We start from the raw sequence: 18,927 nt of genomic DNA, 5'->3' as shown, positions 1-18,927 counted from the left end.
TTGAACAATTTAAAATATCATGAACGAAAACTTCATCTCAATTCCTTGCCCTCCAGAAAAACTTCTCACAAGTGTCCATTGTGTAGTATAGATTTACCTAAACGATGTTTTTATGAACACTTTCTAGAAAAACATAATATTCATATCGAGATTGAAAATTTGAAGTTCAGATCTATAGAGGACTTCAATAAGTGGAAAGAGAGCACAGAAATCAAAACCAATTCGAAGTTTGTAAAGGAGAGAGGCTCTATAAAAAATCAAAGCTTTAATCAGCATTTTTTTATGTGCCATAGATCAGGGTATTATGTCGCAGAGGGAAAAGGCGTACGTCGTTTAAAAACCTCAGGAAGCAATAAAATAGATGGTATATGTCCAGCCGGGTTGAGAGTATTTGAATCTAAATCTGGCAAATGCTCAGTTTTGTTTAGAAAAACGCACGTCGGTCATAAGAATGAAATAATTCACCTGAGTCTTTCATCGTCAGAAAGAAAATATGTAGCTGAAAAAATTATAACTAACCATCCTTTCAATGTCATATTGAATGAAGTTAGAAATAACATTCCTGAAAATGGACTGCGAAGGTTAAACTTACTAACAAAAAAGGATCTTTATAATATAGAACGGAGCGCACAATCCAAGAAAAATACCTTTACAACTAAAGATGATAATTTAAATATATTTGCTAAGCAAGAATCAAATAAAACAAATGTTTCTTTTCAAATTGAAGACAGAAAACAAAAATTAAAGCAAGAATTCTCTGATATTATGAACTCAATAAATGTAATAGAAGATTTAAACACAATACAGACTTTTCTCAATGCAATGAGGCACAATTTAAATTCTAAAAATGATGAACCAAATTACTCTATCACTCTTGAGAAGAATTTGACCAGAACTCCAAAATATGTTGTAAGTGAAATCACACTAGGACAAGGAGAGTATTTAAAATTTAATGCAAATATGAACCATACCAATGAAGGTTTAATCGAAAAAAATTCACCAAATAATATAGCATTGGAAATGACGATTCCTTCACATTCGCAGAATTTCACCTTATCAAATCACATGTTTTCAACAGAGAATGATCTTATTACAACATATGAGATTGCAAAGGATATAACTGAACTCGTTGATACTTAAAACAAAATAATTGTTAACCTAAAAAACTGTATATTTAATTGTTTAGATATACGCATTTTTGTTTAATAAAATGGTGTGATACAGAAAAGTGTTTAATTTTTACTTCTCCCTTTTTTTGTTGTTTTTTATATTTTTTATTTCATGTATATAATTATTTAATGAGGCTGCAAAGTTGATAATTAAAAAATGAGTTTAAAAAAATTTATTTAAGCAAAATTTTAAAATAACATCGTAAATCATATAACATTTATGATACAAAATTTAAACAAAGATGTAAATCAGTGGGGCAGCAATGTTATATGCATAAAATCTATCCATCAAATATATATTTTAGAAAATTTTAATCAATATTTATTTTATTATTTACAATGAAATAATGCTTAAAATTGCTCGATCTTATAATGTCTACCGATTTCAAGGCACCCTTAGAATTTTCGTAAAAATATATAATGTCGAAATCGTTCATAAAATTAAAAAGAGATTTACTGATCAGCTGATCATCAAAGGAGATCAATTTCTTAATTATTAATTTATATTGTCATGATATTATTATTTTTTCTAAAAACCAAGTTCCCAATATACATAAAATATTTATTTTTAAAAATCAGCTGATAAAACAGATCCCTTTTTATACCGTAAGTTTGCCATAACGAAAATATATAAGTTACAGAAAAGTAAAATTAATACAAATTCTGTGGTAAATTTACGAAACTCAAATATTTTTAGTAACGAAAAATAAACTTATTTTTCTAAAATTATCAAATAATTTAAAAAACAAATTAACTTTAATTTTTAGAAATATGAAAGGTATTGTAACCATTTTTATAATGCCGAATGGCAACACAGTACAAATATACCTGTTGGATCTACCTAGATGTACCTGCACGACAGCTAATTTTTGGATACGTCTACCTGTTTATCTCATTTCACCCGTCAATTAATTCACGCCCAGAAATCCTAGCTCCAAAACAATAATGAAAAACACGTGAAAATGGCATTTCTTTGCCCTGTCAGGATCCGCCGCGGGAAAAAGAAAAAATGTGAGTTTATTGGAGAGTTTCCGACCGTGGGAATATCGCTCGAATGGTATGTGTTATCAAGTCATTGACCCCCTTCCTAATTTGACAAGTGTGTTTTCGTTTCCGCAGCAGTGAGCGGAGATGTCGACAAGGAATTATCACGACCCAGTTCGGGTTTAAGTCCTGGCATGGGGAGGATTACCGGCTCCGCGAGTATAGAAACCCTCGTTCGCGTGGGAATAGAGAAAGAACATGGACTCAGTCCAGACTCGAAGATGGTTGTTCTCCACGATTTTGCACCCTGTGTTGACGATGAACTCGAGGTAAGAAATGCTGCATATTTCGATGTGCCTCCCAACACAATTTAAAATGTCATCCATTTTTTATCACCATTATATTTTGAGAAAAAAACTTTCTTTTGCACAAATATTTTTTCGCTATTTTCGGCATATAAAATTGAACCCTCCCTTGGACGATAATTAGTTACCCTCTAACCAGTCATTAGTAACCCTTCCTTAATAAAACAAAAGAAAGGTAGTTTAAAAAAAAACATCTTTTTATTTCATAAAAATGCATTGCTAATTTTTATTGAATATTTTAATTGAAAGACTTAAAGACTTAATAACTCTAGGTTTGAGCAACAAATGAACAAAATATTAGCGTGTTTTTTTTCATAGATATCTCAACAATGGCAAAAAGCCAGGCACTTACAGGGCTTACATTTTTTTTTAATTGCTTAAAAACTACTAGTTCAAACCCTCATCCGTACCCGATGGTGAATATGGCACTGCATTTTATTAATGCAGTGTTATCTTGATCGTTAACACATGAAGGAAAGGTGATCAGCCCTCCGCTTCAGGTACCAGTCCAGGGTAAATATTGAATAAATATTAGAGGGGAACAACCTCTTATATTTATTTGACTCCTCCCCCTTGCGAATCGAACCTAGGACCTCCAGAGTATGATAGCCGAGCGTGCTGACCATTACACTACGGAGGCGGACAATAAATAAATAAAAATTACAGTACATCTTTATAAACTCAGACCTCGCTTTGCGACATTTTAATTTGCGTTTTTTTGAAGTTGCGTCGTCACTGGATTAAGACTCATTTTCGCTGTGCGTTTTTTTGTTGTTACTATTCAGAGAATCATTTTTAAATTTTCTGAAAGGTAATTTCCTGTTTTGTAAATTTCAATTTGCGTCGCGATATTTTGTGAGGTCTCAGTGTAGTCCATTAAATACGGTAATTTTTTTGTTTGGGCCTGATCATGATACAAGAAAATAATTTTCAATTTTGAAATGCTTTCAGGTAAAACGTGGCCAAGTGGTAAACATCTTGTACAGGGAAAACGACTGGGTTTATGTCATAGTCGCTGAATCAAGACAAGAAGGATTCATCCCGCATTCCTACTGTGCTCCATATTCACCGCATCTCTTGCCAGACCTGAAGAAGAAGTTGCCGAGGGCCTCTTCGGACTTGACTTCACAAGACACTACTCCGTAAGTGAAAGTCTACTCTTTTGATTAAAAGGTTCAGTGGTCAATCGGTATAAACTTGTTTTTTTTTACAACAAAAAAAACCATTAGAATTAATTTATTTTCATATTATTTTTTGACATCTCATCAAAGATGAAGAAGAATATGGAATCTTTGATGAGATGTCAAAAAATAATATGAAAATAACTCCTGTAATTGGAGATAATCCAGATTTTTTGAACAAGTATTTGGACACACTCAAAATGTTGTAAATTTATTTATTATTTAAACTTCATGTACAGAAAAGAAATAAGTACATTGGCGGGCTTATTGCTAAAAAGCAATATCTTCTAACTAACCAAAAACAGACTAGTGATATTGATCAAAACGTTCGTTACCATAATATACAGCTGTTTGCAATCAGAGGATAGATAGTTCTCGAACATTAAAAAAAAACATGAATTACAAATTGACATTTAACCTTTTAAACGCGTTAACTTTGTTCCTAAGAGACGCTCGTGCGCGGCTGTATTTTGCCGTTTTTTAAATGATTACTTTTATCATGTATTTAGTTATGAAACGATTTATTTTCCTAAACAAAAACGTTCAATGGGATTCATTGTGCCTTTTTGGTACTCTATAATACACGTGTGTCACATTATTCTTGAAATATATCGTAATATAAACAAATTAGATCGTAACATAAATAAATCAAAGCGCGCATCGTGTGTCACTCTTACCCACTGGCGATGCATAGCGTCGAGAGTGAGACAGATATAGGGCATGATTATGGCGCGGACTAATTACCGACCGCAAGAAAAATCAGGGATCTGTTGTTTTATTTATCCTTGTTATGTTACAAATTATTAGTCAGATATTTCAACAGATGTCATAAGGCCGAGGATTGACGTATTATTTTATCCAAAGTTCCAAACCATGAAAAAATCCCTCCAAGTTGAACTGAGGTTCGAAACTTGGAGCAAAGTGAAAACACAAACGCTTATGTCAGCCACGTATGGGGCATGTCTTGTTAAAACACATACGCTTATGCGAGCCGCGTGGATCCGGTTAAAAAAACATAAATTACAAATTGACATTTGAAAAAAATTTACAAAAGATGATAATAAGGAGAGCAAATGAAAATGTGAGTTTAGGGAAGGAGGTAGAGGGGAAAACTAAGGGAGGAGGTTTGAGTTAGGATTCTAATAAATAGTAATGTCTCAGACGTTTCTTAACCTTTTAACCGCGTCGACTTTGTTCGTCGAAGGTATGTGGCTTATCGTGCCAACCCGAACACTGCTCGCGTGTTTCCACTTATTTGCGATACACAACCCAACTAAGCTTGCCAGTTGCTATTTGATGTTTTTATTGGAAAATTCTTTGATAAATCGCTCACTCTTTTCAAGAACGTCATAAATCAAAAATCGTCAATTTTCAGTTGTGCATATTTTCGGAATGCCTAGAAAATGTACTATATCCCAGCGAAAGAGGCATATTTTTAACTTAATATTTACCCGCTACAGGGCAAAAAGTGGTGTTTTTGCATTTTGAAGAAAAGGTATTGTTTAATTATTCTTTTAAATATACTTAATATTTTTCAAATGGTGAAAAAAACCTTCAGGTTTTACCTAAAAAAATCTGTTGCACAGTAAAAAGTTCGATAAGTGGCTTGATATTTATTTTTAATAGATTGTATTACATTTTTAAACATTAAAAACGTCCTGAAAAATCAATTTTTTTGATTTATGACGTTCTTGAAAGGAGTGAGCGAAATGATAAATTTTATTAGTCAATTTTTATTTTTAGTTATTTCATTATTATAGTTAGACTGGTTTCAATTTATTTTATATGTGTCGCTCAGTTTCAAAATCCGCCAAATCCAGTTTTATAAGATTTTAAAGTAAATACCACATCGGAATGCCAATTGTGGGTTTTATTGTTTAAAATATTTATATATTTGGAAACCCTGCTAGATTCCACATAAAAAATACTTAAAAACAGCGTTGTATATCAAATTCCGCTATATCCATGGAACTTCCCTTCTGACCCATATCGGCCAATCAGAGAGCAGGGATAGTTCAAAAATCAAGATGGCGTCATTGTCGGTTTGTGTCTCGTGGTAGTGTTTTGTGCTTGTGTTATTTGTGGATTTTCAGTATAAATAATGGCTGATGTGGCAAAAAACGTGGTGCAAGTTCCTCCTAAGGAAGCTAGAAAACGTGTTATTTATAAAAACAATTGAAAAAGGGTATTGAAACGTCAGAATCGGTGAGTCAAAAACTGCCTGTTATTTACATACAGTATGTTCTTCCATGTGAATAATTATCAACTTGGCGTTTTCTTAATAAAAACTTTTATGAGGATATTTTTATACTATACTAAATAAGCTCGTTAACTGAAGCAAAACATTTTTTTTCAGATAATCATCTAAACATTTACCCAGCTTGCCAAAGTGTAAACACGGAAATAAAATATATAAATGTTCAATGCTTTCTATTCAAGAGGTATCAAGAATGCATCGCAATTTTATATCTCTGTCAAAAATTTTTATATATTACAGCATTGCCGTATGAAACAGTGTACAAGAGAAAGGCCAACATCTGGAACCAGAGGCCCTAAAGATATGACTGTCAATTATTACATTTTTATCATAAATCCACGAAAGCAAGTAAGAGATTTTTACTGAAACGTGGAAAACAAAATGTGAGCGTGCAAGGAGAAGAAAATTAAAAACATGAATTTTGTCGACAAAAGTATGTAAATAAAAAAAAATAGTTGTCAATTAGATTCTTCAATATTAAGAAGAGGAAATAAAATTGCACCTCTCAAAATCAAAGATGTAATTTCATTGCTGACAAAGCACTATGGCGAAGATTGGCGCAATCAACCATATTTGCAATTCTATAAAAACGTCGAACAAACAAACGAAAACTTCGCCCAACAAGAAAATATAGAATGCGTCCCGTTAGTGGAAACTGAAAATTTTATAAAAGCTTGTATACTAATGTAAAACTTGTTTTTGTATGTGTTAATACAAAATATTTTTATATGTATGTATGTAAATATTGTATACCTTACCTTTATTTTGTTAATTTAATTTTTCTTGTTATTTTGTTAACACAAATAATTTTGAAGCAACCTGTATAGCTGAATTTACGATGATGGCCAAATTTTAAGTTACTTGCAAAATCCGCCACATCCTTCAATGTTAATATCAAAACCCGCCAGATCCTAAAGTGAATATCAAAATCCGTTAAATCCATATTTTTTTTACCATAAAACATCGTTTTCTTAAAAAATACTGACGAATTTTCTAAAAAAACTAGATAATTCTCAATTTCATAATATTTCATTTAAAGGTGGACAAATTTTTTAAACATAAATGTTACTCAGAGAATTTTGCATTTTTTGTAAAATCGACTTACATGGATTTGGCGGATTTTGAAACTAAGCGACACATATCAGGTTTAAGTTTTTTACATATTTTTTTTACTTCAATTTTTTTTTGGAACTGGACAACTTTTAAATTATGTAAACTTTTATTTTTGTGAGAAAAAAAACATGGTTTATATAACACAAAAAATATCTTTTATATTTTAAATTAATTTATATTTACATCGATATCTCAACATAGATGGAGAAGAATATGGAAGTCTGGGTATTTACAGGGGTTATGATCCGCCATTGGCTGGTTTGAGTGGTCACTCGATAACATGTAAAATTCACCATTCTGCTATGACAGATATGACAGGTCGTAATCCCTGTAAATACTTCCATATTCTTCTTCATCTATGTAAAGATATCATCGACGGTATTATCTTCCACCATAGTGATATTTTCTTAAATTATTCCTTAAAAGTAGATATCATTTAAATTTACCAGAATTTTTATAAATATATTTTCATTTTCAATTATTGCTATTTTTCACAGCGGTGGGAATGAATCCAGATCAGAGGCGGGCAGTGAAAGTGATGGCTGTCCCTTCAGCAAAGCTCCCTCGGGGAGATGTATAGTGCTTTACACGTTCCAAGCGAGGGATGAAAACGATGTACCTGTCGAGAGAGGAGAGTTTGTTACAGGTAAGCTACAGGCTGCTAAAATTTCCCATTTAATTTTTCCTAAAAGTTCCTACCCGTGGTATAAATTTTTTAATTTGTCTCCTTATTCTCCATCGAGTTCCATTATCCAATGAAAAGATCCCTTTTCAATGAAAAGTTTCTAACACGCTTCCATTTACACTACATTCAAGGCCCAGCATTTGTAAAATTGCAAAAATTCAGTTTAAAATCACTTAGCATTTGACATAATTGAATATTTTTTGTTAAAACACCGTTTTTGTATTGAAAAATAAGTTTTTCTTCGAAATAAATATATGGTTTTGAAAAGGAAACAGTTATTGACAAAAATATTTTTGATTGATAATTTTTTTTTTTAATACATATTCTTTTAAAAAATTGGGTGTATCCTGACGTCTGGCTCTCTGCATTGCCAGAAGCTGACTGAATTCTATTATTGCGAGTATGGCCTTAACCTTTTAACCGCGTTCACTTTGTTCCTGAGAGACGCCCGTGCGCAGTGGTATTTTGCCGTTTTTTAAATGATTACTTTTATCATGTATTTAGTTAAGAAACAATTTATTTTCCTAAACAAAAACGTTCAATGGGATTCATTGTGCCTTTTTGGTACTCTATAATACACTCGTGTCACATTATTCTTGAAATATATCGTAATATAAACAAATAAGATTGTAACATAAATAAATCAAAGCACGCATCGTGTGTCACTCTTACCCACTGGCGATGCGTAGCGTCGAGAGTGAGACAGATATAGGGCATGATTATGGCGCGGACTAATTACCGACCGCAAGAAAAATCAGGGATCTGTTCTTTTATTAATCCTTGTGATGTTACAAATTATTAGTCAGATATTTCAACAGATGTCATAAGGCCAAGGATTGATGTATTATTTTATCCAAAGTTCCACACCATGAAAAAATCCCTCCAAGTTGAACTGAGGTTCGAAACTTGGAGTAAAGTAAAAACACATACGGTTATGTCAGCCGCATACAGGGAATGTTTTGTGAAAACACATACGGTTATGCAAGCCGCGTGGATCCGGTTAATATATCTCTGATTAGCACTCCAGTAGCTACCTACTAAAGTTCAACATTTTTCTACTTTGGGGTTTACCATATAGTCATTATTTGCCAAATGGTTGGTAGTATCGTAATAAAAAAAAACTTGTATTTTTACTGTGTATCGGGGAGGAGTCTGTCAACGACAATTTAATTTATTTTGATAATTTGTAGACACCTAAAAATTAAGCAAATGTGCTCACATATTTGTGTTATTTTCAGTTTTAAATAGAGAAGATCCAGACTGGTTCTGGGTTGTGCGGAGTAATGGTCAAGAAGGATTCATCCCTTCCGGGTTTGTTTATCCAGCTGACAATGTTATACAAGGTGAGAAAATAACTTGTGTGTGAAACTGTCCATCAAACCTCCTCCCTTAGTTTTTCCCTATACCTCCTTCCCTAAACTTTTTTAAATCAAGTACTATTTACCCTGTGATTGTAAACAGCTATATTCATTCATTCATTCAAACCCTTTTCCGCACCCCAATAGTGCATAGGGCACTGCATTATAAACACAGTATTATCTTGATTGTTAACACACGAAGGAAAGGTGACCAGCCTTCCGCTTCAGGTACCAGTCCAGGGTAATATCAAATAAATATTAGAGTGAAAAAATCACTTATATTTATTTGACCCCCCCTGGGAATCGAACCCGGGACCTCCAGAACGGTAGCCGAGCGTGCTGACTATTACACTACGGAGGCGGACAAAACAGCTATATATGGTATCAATATTACTAGTCTGTTTTTGGTTGGTTGGAAGATATTACTTTTCAGCAATAAGCCCGCCAATGTACTTATTCCTTTTCTGTACATAAAAATAAAATAAATAGTAAATTATATATAAATGAAGAATGGATCATAAAATTGGACTTATATAGTTATCATGGTGGGTAAAAGATGAATGTGACACGCGTATAGAGTGATCACTTAAACCAGCCTAGTCGTAAGCCCTGTAAATACCCGGACTTTCATATTCTTCTTCATCTATATGGAGATGTCAAAATTTTAGGTAACGTACATTGATTTTCAAATTTAATAGGAGAGTTATTTTAACTTCATTTTAGGATTAACAATCCATTTTTTCTCTTGCAATGTTTTTAAAATAGGTATAACTTACTGATAATTCACAGCATTTTGAGTGTGTCCAAATACTTGTTCACAAATCTGGGTTTTTCCACTTAGGGGTTGTGGTCCGAATTTTGCGTGCAAATTAATATTTGTCGGTCTCTGCTAAATAAAAGCATTCTTAATCTAATCATAGATGACTGTTGTGCACTCAATCACGGAACGTCGTGAGATTGATCATTATATATGACTTCTAAAATTTAGTATATATTTGAGTAGTGTGGTCGTCAATCACGCTTAGAATGGTGAATGTTACATGAGTGTAAAGTGATCACTTAACCAGTCTAGGATATATTGTAAGGCCTGCGAATACTCAGACTTCCATATTCTTCTACATCTTTGTTGAGATGTCAAAAATTACTGATGAGAATATGTCATGAAAAATTACTATGGGAATATGTTATGTGATTTGCAGGCGGAGGAGACGGTGGAACGGTGTCCACCCCCGCCCCCGCCCCCGCCTCCCTCCCGGAGCCAGACCCGCGCTACCACGGGACGGAACTGGTCATGCTCTACGACTACAAGGTAATCAATTAGTGTTTGTGAATGCCCCTCCAATACTGGTTTGAGTTTATAGGAAGAATGTTCCGACCTTTGAATGGTGGCGTGTGTGCGTGACATCAGCCACAAAAATGTGTGTAGCCAGGCAAAGCAATGGATCATTGTCAGACGAGAGGAATATCTAATTTAACATACTCAACCTATAAAGGATTGTATTAGACTCGTGCAGTGTTTATAACAGCCGATATATTCAATATTTTCATTCATCTTTTTCTTTTGGAAAATTTGTCTTCGTAATACGTTGTTTTCGTAAGTTGGTAATGAATGACGTCACATAAACGATGGACTTATTTTAATATTGGTAATATTGCTAAATTGTTGGCTCTATTTGTTGATGTCTATGGTCCACCATCCCATCCCCCCCCCTCCCCTCATATTTGTATAACACATGGTAGTGTAGTGGTAAACATGCAATCCACATTACTACTATTACAGCTCTATAAACCATAGACAGTAAACCATATGACTTCATGAAACATTCGATGACGGAAATTTGATGACATATCGCTCACTCCTTTCAAGAACGTCATAAATCAAAAATAGTCAATTTTCAGTTGTGCATGTTTTCGGAATGCCCAGAAAATGTACTATATCCCAGCAAAAGAGGCATATTTTTAACTTAATATTTACCTGCTACAGGGCAAAAAGTTTTGTTTTTGCATTTTGAAGAAAAGGTATTGTTTAAATTTTTTTTTTATTTACTAAATATTTTTCAAATGGAGATAAAACCTTCAGGTTTAACCTAAAATATCTGTTGCACAGTTAAAAGTTCAATAAGTAGCTTGATATTTGTTTTTAATAAATTGTATTATACATATTTTTAAACTTTAAAAACGTTTTCCTGAAAAATCAAGTTTTTTGATTTATGACGTTCTTGAAAGGAGTGAGCGATATGCGAATGCACGTTTTTCGTTTTATTCAAATATCTAAAGTTTAAACCTTCATATCTCCCTTTGTTCTCTACAGATTTCAATAAGAATGTTATCGATAGTCTTGTGATTTTTCATATTAATTTATTAGCCAATAAACCAACATCGTGACAAAAATCTATTATGTATCCTGGATTTGACACACAAACACTGAAGTTTGTATTAACACACTGAAATATGGCAGTATCCCGTGATCCTGTCAAAAGTTTAACCTTACATTGAAAATTCTATGAATAAAAGAGATTAGCTAGATCCTTGCCCTGTGTATTTCTGGCTCACTTTTTCCTTATCTCTACGTTATGTCTTTCTTCTCTCTCGTGTAATGAAATGTGGCAAATAAATTTGACACGTCCTTGAAAATTCACTCTCAGTTCTCTCTTAATTAGTGATTATCGATTAGCCGCTTAAGAAAGTTTAGTTTCAATTTCAGTGAAAAGGAAAACATCACAAATAAAGTTTATTTTATTATTTTTTATTACTACCACTGGAATAATAACAGAAGACTTGGCATAATAGAGAAATGGCAGAAAATTACATTCAAAGCTTGTGGCTTAAAATATTTGTAGAATACCTTAATAATGATAATGTTGTTGCATCTCCTTTGAAAGTTTGATCAAGTCAGGTTTGTACGTCCTTATTTTTGGCACGTTTCAGGGTTGTCGTCAATAAGACGATTTCGCAGTTTGCTTTTAACAAGGTTCATGCTTCAAAAAGATTGTTCGCATAAAAACGTAGAATCGAAGAGCCGTCCCGTAGATATTTGTGCCGGAACCACACTTTGGTACATGTACTATACCATTACAGTCTACATTCATCTTTAGTGTGAGTTTTATATTGTGCGTATATTTGTTCCAGGCCCAAGCTCCCGACGATCTGTCGGTACGCAGGGGAGAGTGGGTGTACGCGGACCTGTTGCATCAGACCGTGGAGGGTTGGCTGTGGGCGCACGCTCCCAAGACGCGGCGGTACGGGTTCATACCCAAGGCCTATGCCAGGCCTCCCGCCACCACCAGCCTGTGACGAGTCACCCTGCTCTGCGGATTGGTGGTCTCGTCAGCTCCGGATGATCTGCAGGACACGGGCACTCTTGTCTCTTCAACTCTGCCCGGACTTGTCTATCTGTCTTCTCTCGAATCTCTTAATTTCGTTTATTCATCTTCTTGGTGGGAATTTGAAGTTTATTGAAGGAGATTCACGAAATATGATCTGTCCATTTTCATTTTACCCAAGCGATCCTTTAAACTATGTCACATATCGCTCACTCCTTTCAAGAACGTCATAAATCAAAATACTTGATTTTTCAGGAGAACGATTTTAAAGTTTAAAAATATAACACAATGTATTAAAAATAAATATCAAGCCACTTATTGAACTTTTTACTGTGCAACAGATCTTTTTAGGTAAAACCTGAAGGTTTTTTCTACATTTGAAAAATATTTAATTTATTTATAAAAATAATTAAACAACACATTTTCTTCAAAATGCAAAAACAACACTTTCTGCCCTGTAGCGGGTAAATATTAAGTTAAAAACATGCCTCTTTTGCTGGGATATAGTACATTTTCTGGGCATTCCGAAAACATGCACAACTGAAAATTGACGATTTTTGATTTATGACGTTCTTGAAAGGAGTGAGCGATATCGTAGTCGTACAGGAGAAAGTGACCAATTACCAAAACGTAAAATGTTTAGGAGGGCCAATTAAGTAACTTTTGCTTGCCAAGAAAATAAACATCAATGCATTTTTAAAGAGTCCATATATTATACTTCAAAGTTCAAAATCCTTTGGGATTTTTTTCAGGGCAATATTAAGCTAGTAAGATATCAAATAGTCAATGATCACGTTTTTGTAAAAAATAAGCTTGGTCACTTTCTCCTGGTTGACTATGATATAACAATAGCTTGTTAATTCTTTATTCAAAATACCTTTTTTTTTAAATACTCATTTTCCATGTGCATATAAACTGATGAGCAATATTTAAAAAGTACAAATTTTCAATCTTTCATGACAAAAAAAGCAGTGCATGAAATTAATCATTTACGTTAATTGAAAAAAATTGTTTTATTATTTGCAAAAAAAAACTGAAGCAATTTTTTTGCTCCTTTTTTGTGATTTTACCTCATGTTTCGAACAAAATATTTTCATATTATTTTTTGACATCTCATCAAAGATGAAGAAGAATATGGAAGTCTGGGCATTTACGGGGCTTACGACCGTCATAGGCTGGTTTAAGTGATCACCTTACACACGTGTAACATTCACCAATTCTACCCATTATTGACAACCACACTACTCAAATTCTTGGAAGTTCTATATATATGAACCAATTTAGAAACCTTGTTCATGAATCACTAAAACTTCACTAGAGACATCTATTGGTGAGATGTAAGGTGATCACTTAAACCAGCCTATGACGGTCGTAAGCCCCGTAAATGCCCAGACTTCCATATTCTTCTTCATCTTTGATGAGATGTCAAAAAATAATATGAAAATAACTCCTGTAATTGGAGATAATCCAGATTTTGTGAACAAGTATTTGGACACACTCAAAATGTTGTAACAAAATATTTAATAAAACCACAAAACAATTCATTGAAAAGACTAATCTATTTAAATAAAAATGTAAATGATAAAAATTACAAATGTAAAGATTTTCATCTATTCCGTTGGAAGTAGTTCTAGACTGGAATAGAAATTTAGAATGGACTTGCACAGCTTGGTTGTATACTCAACTACAGTCAACTAGTATAAAAACCGCTTGGATGCTTTTTGAAGAAAAAATATCACAGATTAAATAAAATAAACGAGATATAGGAATACCAGTATGACACAACATTACATTGGAATATGCGCATGTTTTTACATATTTATATAATACAAATGCGAATTATGCTTTATTAGAGGTGCTTGTTGTAAGAGGTTCCACTGTATCTTGTAACCAGTAGATGGATGACATCGCTGACGGACTGTTCACACTCACACAGATATAGTATAGTATAGCTAATGACATATACTATTGTATGTAATTCTTATTATAAAATTATGAATAGTGTCTGAATCATAAAAATTAATTTTATATGATTGCGAATGCGTTAAATCTGTTTCCATATAAATATTATAATGTAATCAAGTCCTTTGTAAATATTATGAGAATTTTAATATGTAAATTAATACATACATAATTAACAGTTGCGTTTTCAGTATTACATCTCTAAAAAATCCAAAATTAGAGTAATATTTCATATTTCAAAGTAAATTTTTACTGCAATTTTGTGTTGAAATCTGGGCATTTTCAATTTTTTTTTTATTTCTCATATTATGTAACATATTCTAATTTTTCTGTTGTATGAAAACATAGATATGTCATTTTAATTTGGCAATATGTATTTGCAAAATTCAGTTTCTTGTTTTAACTGAAAAGCTTTGCGTTATGTTCTCAGAATGAGATGTCCATTTTTATGCACATGTATTTTAACCGCCCTACCCATACGATTTTACGTCATATGTCTGCTATATTATCGTCTGAACGCTACAAACTGTATCCTGTACGTTCAGGTACAAAAAAAATATAACTGCAACCACAGAAATGTTTGTGATGCGTCAAATTTTTCCTACTCGCCCTACACATATGAATATGTTGTACGGCGTATTTAGTACTTGGAGGTCAATATCGCTGGCCACCTCATTTGCAAAATATTTTTAAATACAAAAAATAATATTATTATAAAAAAATTCGGTGACATCTTATGCTGAGAAAAGAAACATAAAAACGTTCATAAACGGGTCTTTTTTCAAAAATTCGTCTGGTATATTGTAAATAGGTATTGTTATTGAGAAATTTTATAAAATCATAATTTTTTTGTACTTTTTGATTATTATTTTTTGATTAAATTTTATAAAATTTTATAAAATGATAATTTTTTATGTACTTTTTGAATAATATCCCAAAGGTAGGGCGGTTAACATACTGATACATTTTCTTGGTGCCTCAATAAAGTTTTTATAGAGATCGCTCAGTTTATATTACAAACTAAGAGAAATTTACAGTAATTAGTAGTTTATTTAAATAAATATATACACTGATCAATTTTTTTAGCCTGAATTAACATAAATGAAATTCTGTTTGTTGATTGACAATTATCTCCAACATTTTGAATGTGTCCAAATACTTGTTCACAAAATCTGGATTATCTCCAATTACAGGAATTCCTGTAATTGGAGATAATCCAGATTTTGTGAACAAGTATTTGGACCCACTCAAAATGTTGTAAATAAATTATCTGGTCAAATTATAAGCTTAATAATAAAAATGAAAATGGTATTTTCTGGCGTTTCTCATGTGTGTGATTATAATCCAGGATTCGGATCTCACATACTAATATAAGAGTTTCTGCTTAATAAAAAAGCTTCTTTACATCTCACCAATAGATGTCTCTAGTGTAGTTCTAGTGATTCAAGAACAAGGTTTCTAAATTGGTTCATATATATTCATATAACTTCCGTTCAAAAAAAAAAATTGTTTTCATATATGTTCATATAACTTCCAAGAATTTGAGTAGTGTGGTTGTCAATAATGGGTAGAATTGGTGAATGTTACACGTGTGTAAAGTGATCACTTAAACCAGCCTATGACGGTCGTCAGCCCCGTAAATGCCCAGACTTCCATATTCTTCTTCACCTTTGATGATATGTCAAAAAATAATATGACAATTATCTCAGTAAAAAAGTGCCTAGAAATGCATACATAGATTTTAAAAAAACTAACACGCTATAATCTAATGGATAATGTCTACATTTATATACACACTCACTAGTTATTAATGCTCACTTATTTAACCCTTTAAATAATGATACTATTTTAAATATGTCTATCCGTCCAACATTTTATATCAATATTATGTATACAAAGTGTTACAATGTTTCTATTTACATAAATTTACGTTACGCATTTAATTCTCCTACTGTTTGATGATCTGTCTTTTTGTTATTGTATTTTAAATAATTTAGTTTTCTAATTAGTATTTAAAAAAATAATATTGTTCGATAAGAGATTTAGCCGAAATGTAAACATTTATAATTTATTATTAGATTAAAACCAATATTTTTAGCTTTTCCACTTTTTTATTTGACCAGCGACCGGGTTTCGTCGTTACCGACATCATCAGACTGTTGATGTCGGTAACGACGAAACCCGGTCGCTGGTCAAATAAAAAAGTGGAAAAGCTAAAAATATTGGTTTTAATCTAATAATAAATTAAAAATGCAATTCCATCACGAAGTGTCAGTGGATAATATAAATCTATGTAAACATTTATTTTGGCTATAGGATCCAAAGTTTAAAAACAGTAAACAAATCCTTATTCAGATTACATATGATGAATATCCCTGTTTAATCTAAATTACTAACAAATCAAATGGTGACTTTTCCATCTATTAGCACAAAGCACTAGACATTGTTTCCCAAAATATTAATTTTTTTATTAAATTAATCAATTTAATGCATTCCGGAAGCTAGAGAACCATGATTATATCTTTTATCAAGTTTTGTACTGACATTTCTTGTTGGAACTTGATTTTATATGATAAAACAGCCATATCGCTCATTCCTTTCAAGAAGTTTTCGGAATGCCTAGAAAATGTACTATATCCCAGCAAAAGAGGCATATTTTTAACTTAACATTTACCCGCTACAGGGCAGAAAGTGTTGTTTTTGCATTTTGAAGAAAAGGTATTGTTTAATTATTTTTTTAAATATACTAAATATTTTTAACGGAGAAAAAACCTTCAGGTTTTACCTAAAAAGATCTGTTGCACAGTAAAAAGTTCAATAAATGGCTTAATATTTATTTTTAATACATTGTATTATATTTTTAAACTTTAAAAACGTTCTCCTGAAAAATCAAGTTTTTTGATTTATGACGTTCTTGAAAGGAGTGAGCGATATGTGTACCAGTTTGATATCGGTAATGATGAAACCTAGAAACTGGCCAAATATAATTCTTTCTGACTCCATCTCAACTTGTTGTCTTAGTAGACTGTTGGGATCAGCTCTCCTTGTTTTCAGGTTGTAGGTCCTTCTATCATGGATAACGTCACCTAGGTCATGCCAATTTGGGACGGTTTTTTGTTGGTATTTTATAGTAGACTGAGAAAAGTCAATACTTAATTGGTTAGCTGACAATTTTTGTTAAATCTGCTATGATATATACTTAAATATAATTTCATGTTTGTAAAATACAACATTTTTGGATCACACAATATGTATTCCCAAATACAGCCAGTGCAAATTTTCAACTAAATATACCATGAGCATACTCCAAATGTTGTTCAGGTGAATATGTCTTCATTTGAATTAATTTTTTCATCCAAACCCTTGTCCGCACCCCAATGGTGCATAAGGCACTGCATCATATAAACGCAGTGTTATCTTGATCGTTAACACATGAAGGAAAGGTGATCAGCCCTCCGCTTCCGGTACCAGTCCAAGGTAATATTGAATAAATGAGTGAAAAAATCACTTATATTTATTTGACCCCCCCTGGGAATTGAATCCGGGACCTCCAGTACGGTAGCCGAGCGTGCTGACCATTACACTGCAGAGGCGGTCATTTAAATACCTACTTAAAACTATGGAAGCTTTGTTAATTCCAATTATAATATCCTTTTTTCATTTAAATATTTTTATAAACAAAATTGTCAGGCATAATTTTGATGTGTAACATTTTAAAAATTCTATCAAGTGATTTGATTGGTTTTTAGTATGCATACAGTATGTTTCGTTTTATGAAAATGCCAGATGGTTCCAAGCAAGATTCAATGTCTCCGTTTGTTCTTTTTTTCCATCATTCCATTATTTTCAGATATCCAAATATGGGAAAATTATTGTAGATAATATTTATTTTATAGCCATCGGAACTGCTTGTTGGAAATTGTTATTTTATTTAGTTATTTTAAGATAATCTCCATATTGTTATGTATTTTAATGTAACTAAAATTTAGCTTATTTTTATACATATTTTTATAGCCTTTTTACACAAATAAAAACCTTTTTACAAAATATTTATTTATTTTTATTATTATACTATACAGTGAGGTTTTCTTACAATGCCTTATATATACTCTTTATAACGAATTTTTCCAATGCATTTTGTCAGACAACTGTGCCGCAAAATATTGTATGCCGGATGTTCGAATGGTGATATAAGGAAAGAATGCATGGCTGAGATAAGCATTATTGATATAAAATTAAGAAAGGTGTGTTGAGATGGTTTGGATATGTGAAACGAATGAGCGAAGAAAGAATAATTTATAATGAAATAACAATTTATGAGAGTTGGTAATAGAAGCAGAGGAAGACTTGTAGTGATCAAGTATATCAAACACTCGGTGGTTACATCAGGAGTCGGAATAATTATTGGGTACATATGAGATGCATGAATGTGGAAGAGGTGAAGTTTGTTTGAACGGACAGATTGATGTAGCATTCTATTCTCTCTGCCTACCCCTGTTGCACAGCATGGTGTTTAATATGTTAGTCTTT

At 32.4% G+C, this 18,927-nt stretch overlaps 1 protein-coding gene across 3 annotated transcripts; it reads left to right on the top strand.

Annotated features, from left to right (window-relative positions):
- Positions 1-1,979: 1,979 nt before the first annotated feature.
- Positions 1,980-18,444, top strand: Dlish (Dachs ligand with SH3s). 3 transcript variants are annotated; one of them, XR_015837904.1, is made up of 8 exons: positions 1,980-2,180; positions 2,289-2,482; positions 3,470-3,660; positions 7,567-7,715; positions 8,993-9,097; positions 10,312-10,421; positions 12,242-12,615; positions 17,326-18,444. XR_015837904.1 is itself a non-coding variant. In XM_088263938.1 (7 exons), the coding sequence occupies exons 1-7, from the start codon at positions 2,132-2,134 to the stop codon at positions 12,404-12,406; spliced, it is 963 nt and encodes a 320-aa protein (XP_088120064.1). In that variant the 5' UTR covers positions 1,985-2,131; the 3' UTR covers positions 12,407-12,868. The 3 variants fall into 3 exon arrangements, 1 of the variants encoding a protein (XP_088120064.1); XR_015837905.1 differs by having other exon boundaries at positions 1,998-2,180; positions 2,292-2,482; XM_088263938.1 differs by lacking the exon at positions 17,326-18,444 and having other exon boundaries at positions 1,985-2,180; positions 12,242-12,868.
- Positions 18,445-18,927: the final 483 nt, after the last annotated feature.

Source organism: Brachycentrus maculatus, unplaced genomic scaffold, assembly GCF_059751285.1.
Source record: "Brachycentrus maculatus isolate JH-2025_06_01 unplaced genomic scaffold, ASM5975128v1 h1tg000210l, whole genome shotgun sequence".
NCBI classification, from domain to species: domain Eukaryota; kingdom Metazoa; phylum Arthropoda; class Insecta; order Trichoptera; family Brachycentridae; genus Brachycentrus; species Brachycentrus maculatus.
This window is presented reverse-complemented; position numbering and strand designations above follow the sequence as displayed.

Coding starts and splice junctions, on each gene's coding strand:
- Dlish (XM_088263938.1), top strand. CDS start 2,132: ATGGCATTTCTTTGCCCTGTCAGGATCCGCCGCGGGAAAAAGAAAAAA. Junction 7,716..8,992: donor GAGAGGAGAGTTTGTTACAG/GTAAGCTACAGG, acceptor TGTTATTTTCAG/TTTTAAATAGAGAAGATCCA. Junction 9,098..10,311: donor AGCTGACAATGTTATACAAG/GTGAGAAAATAA, acceptor TGTGATTTGCAG/GCGGAGGAGACGGTGGAACG.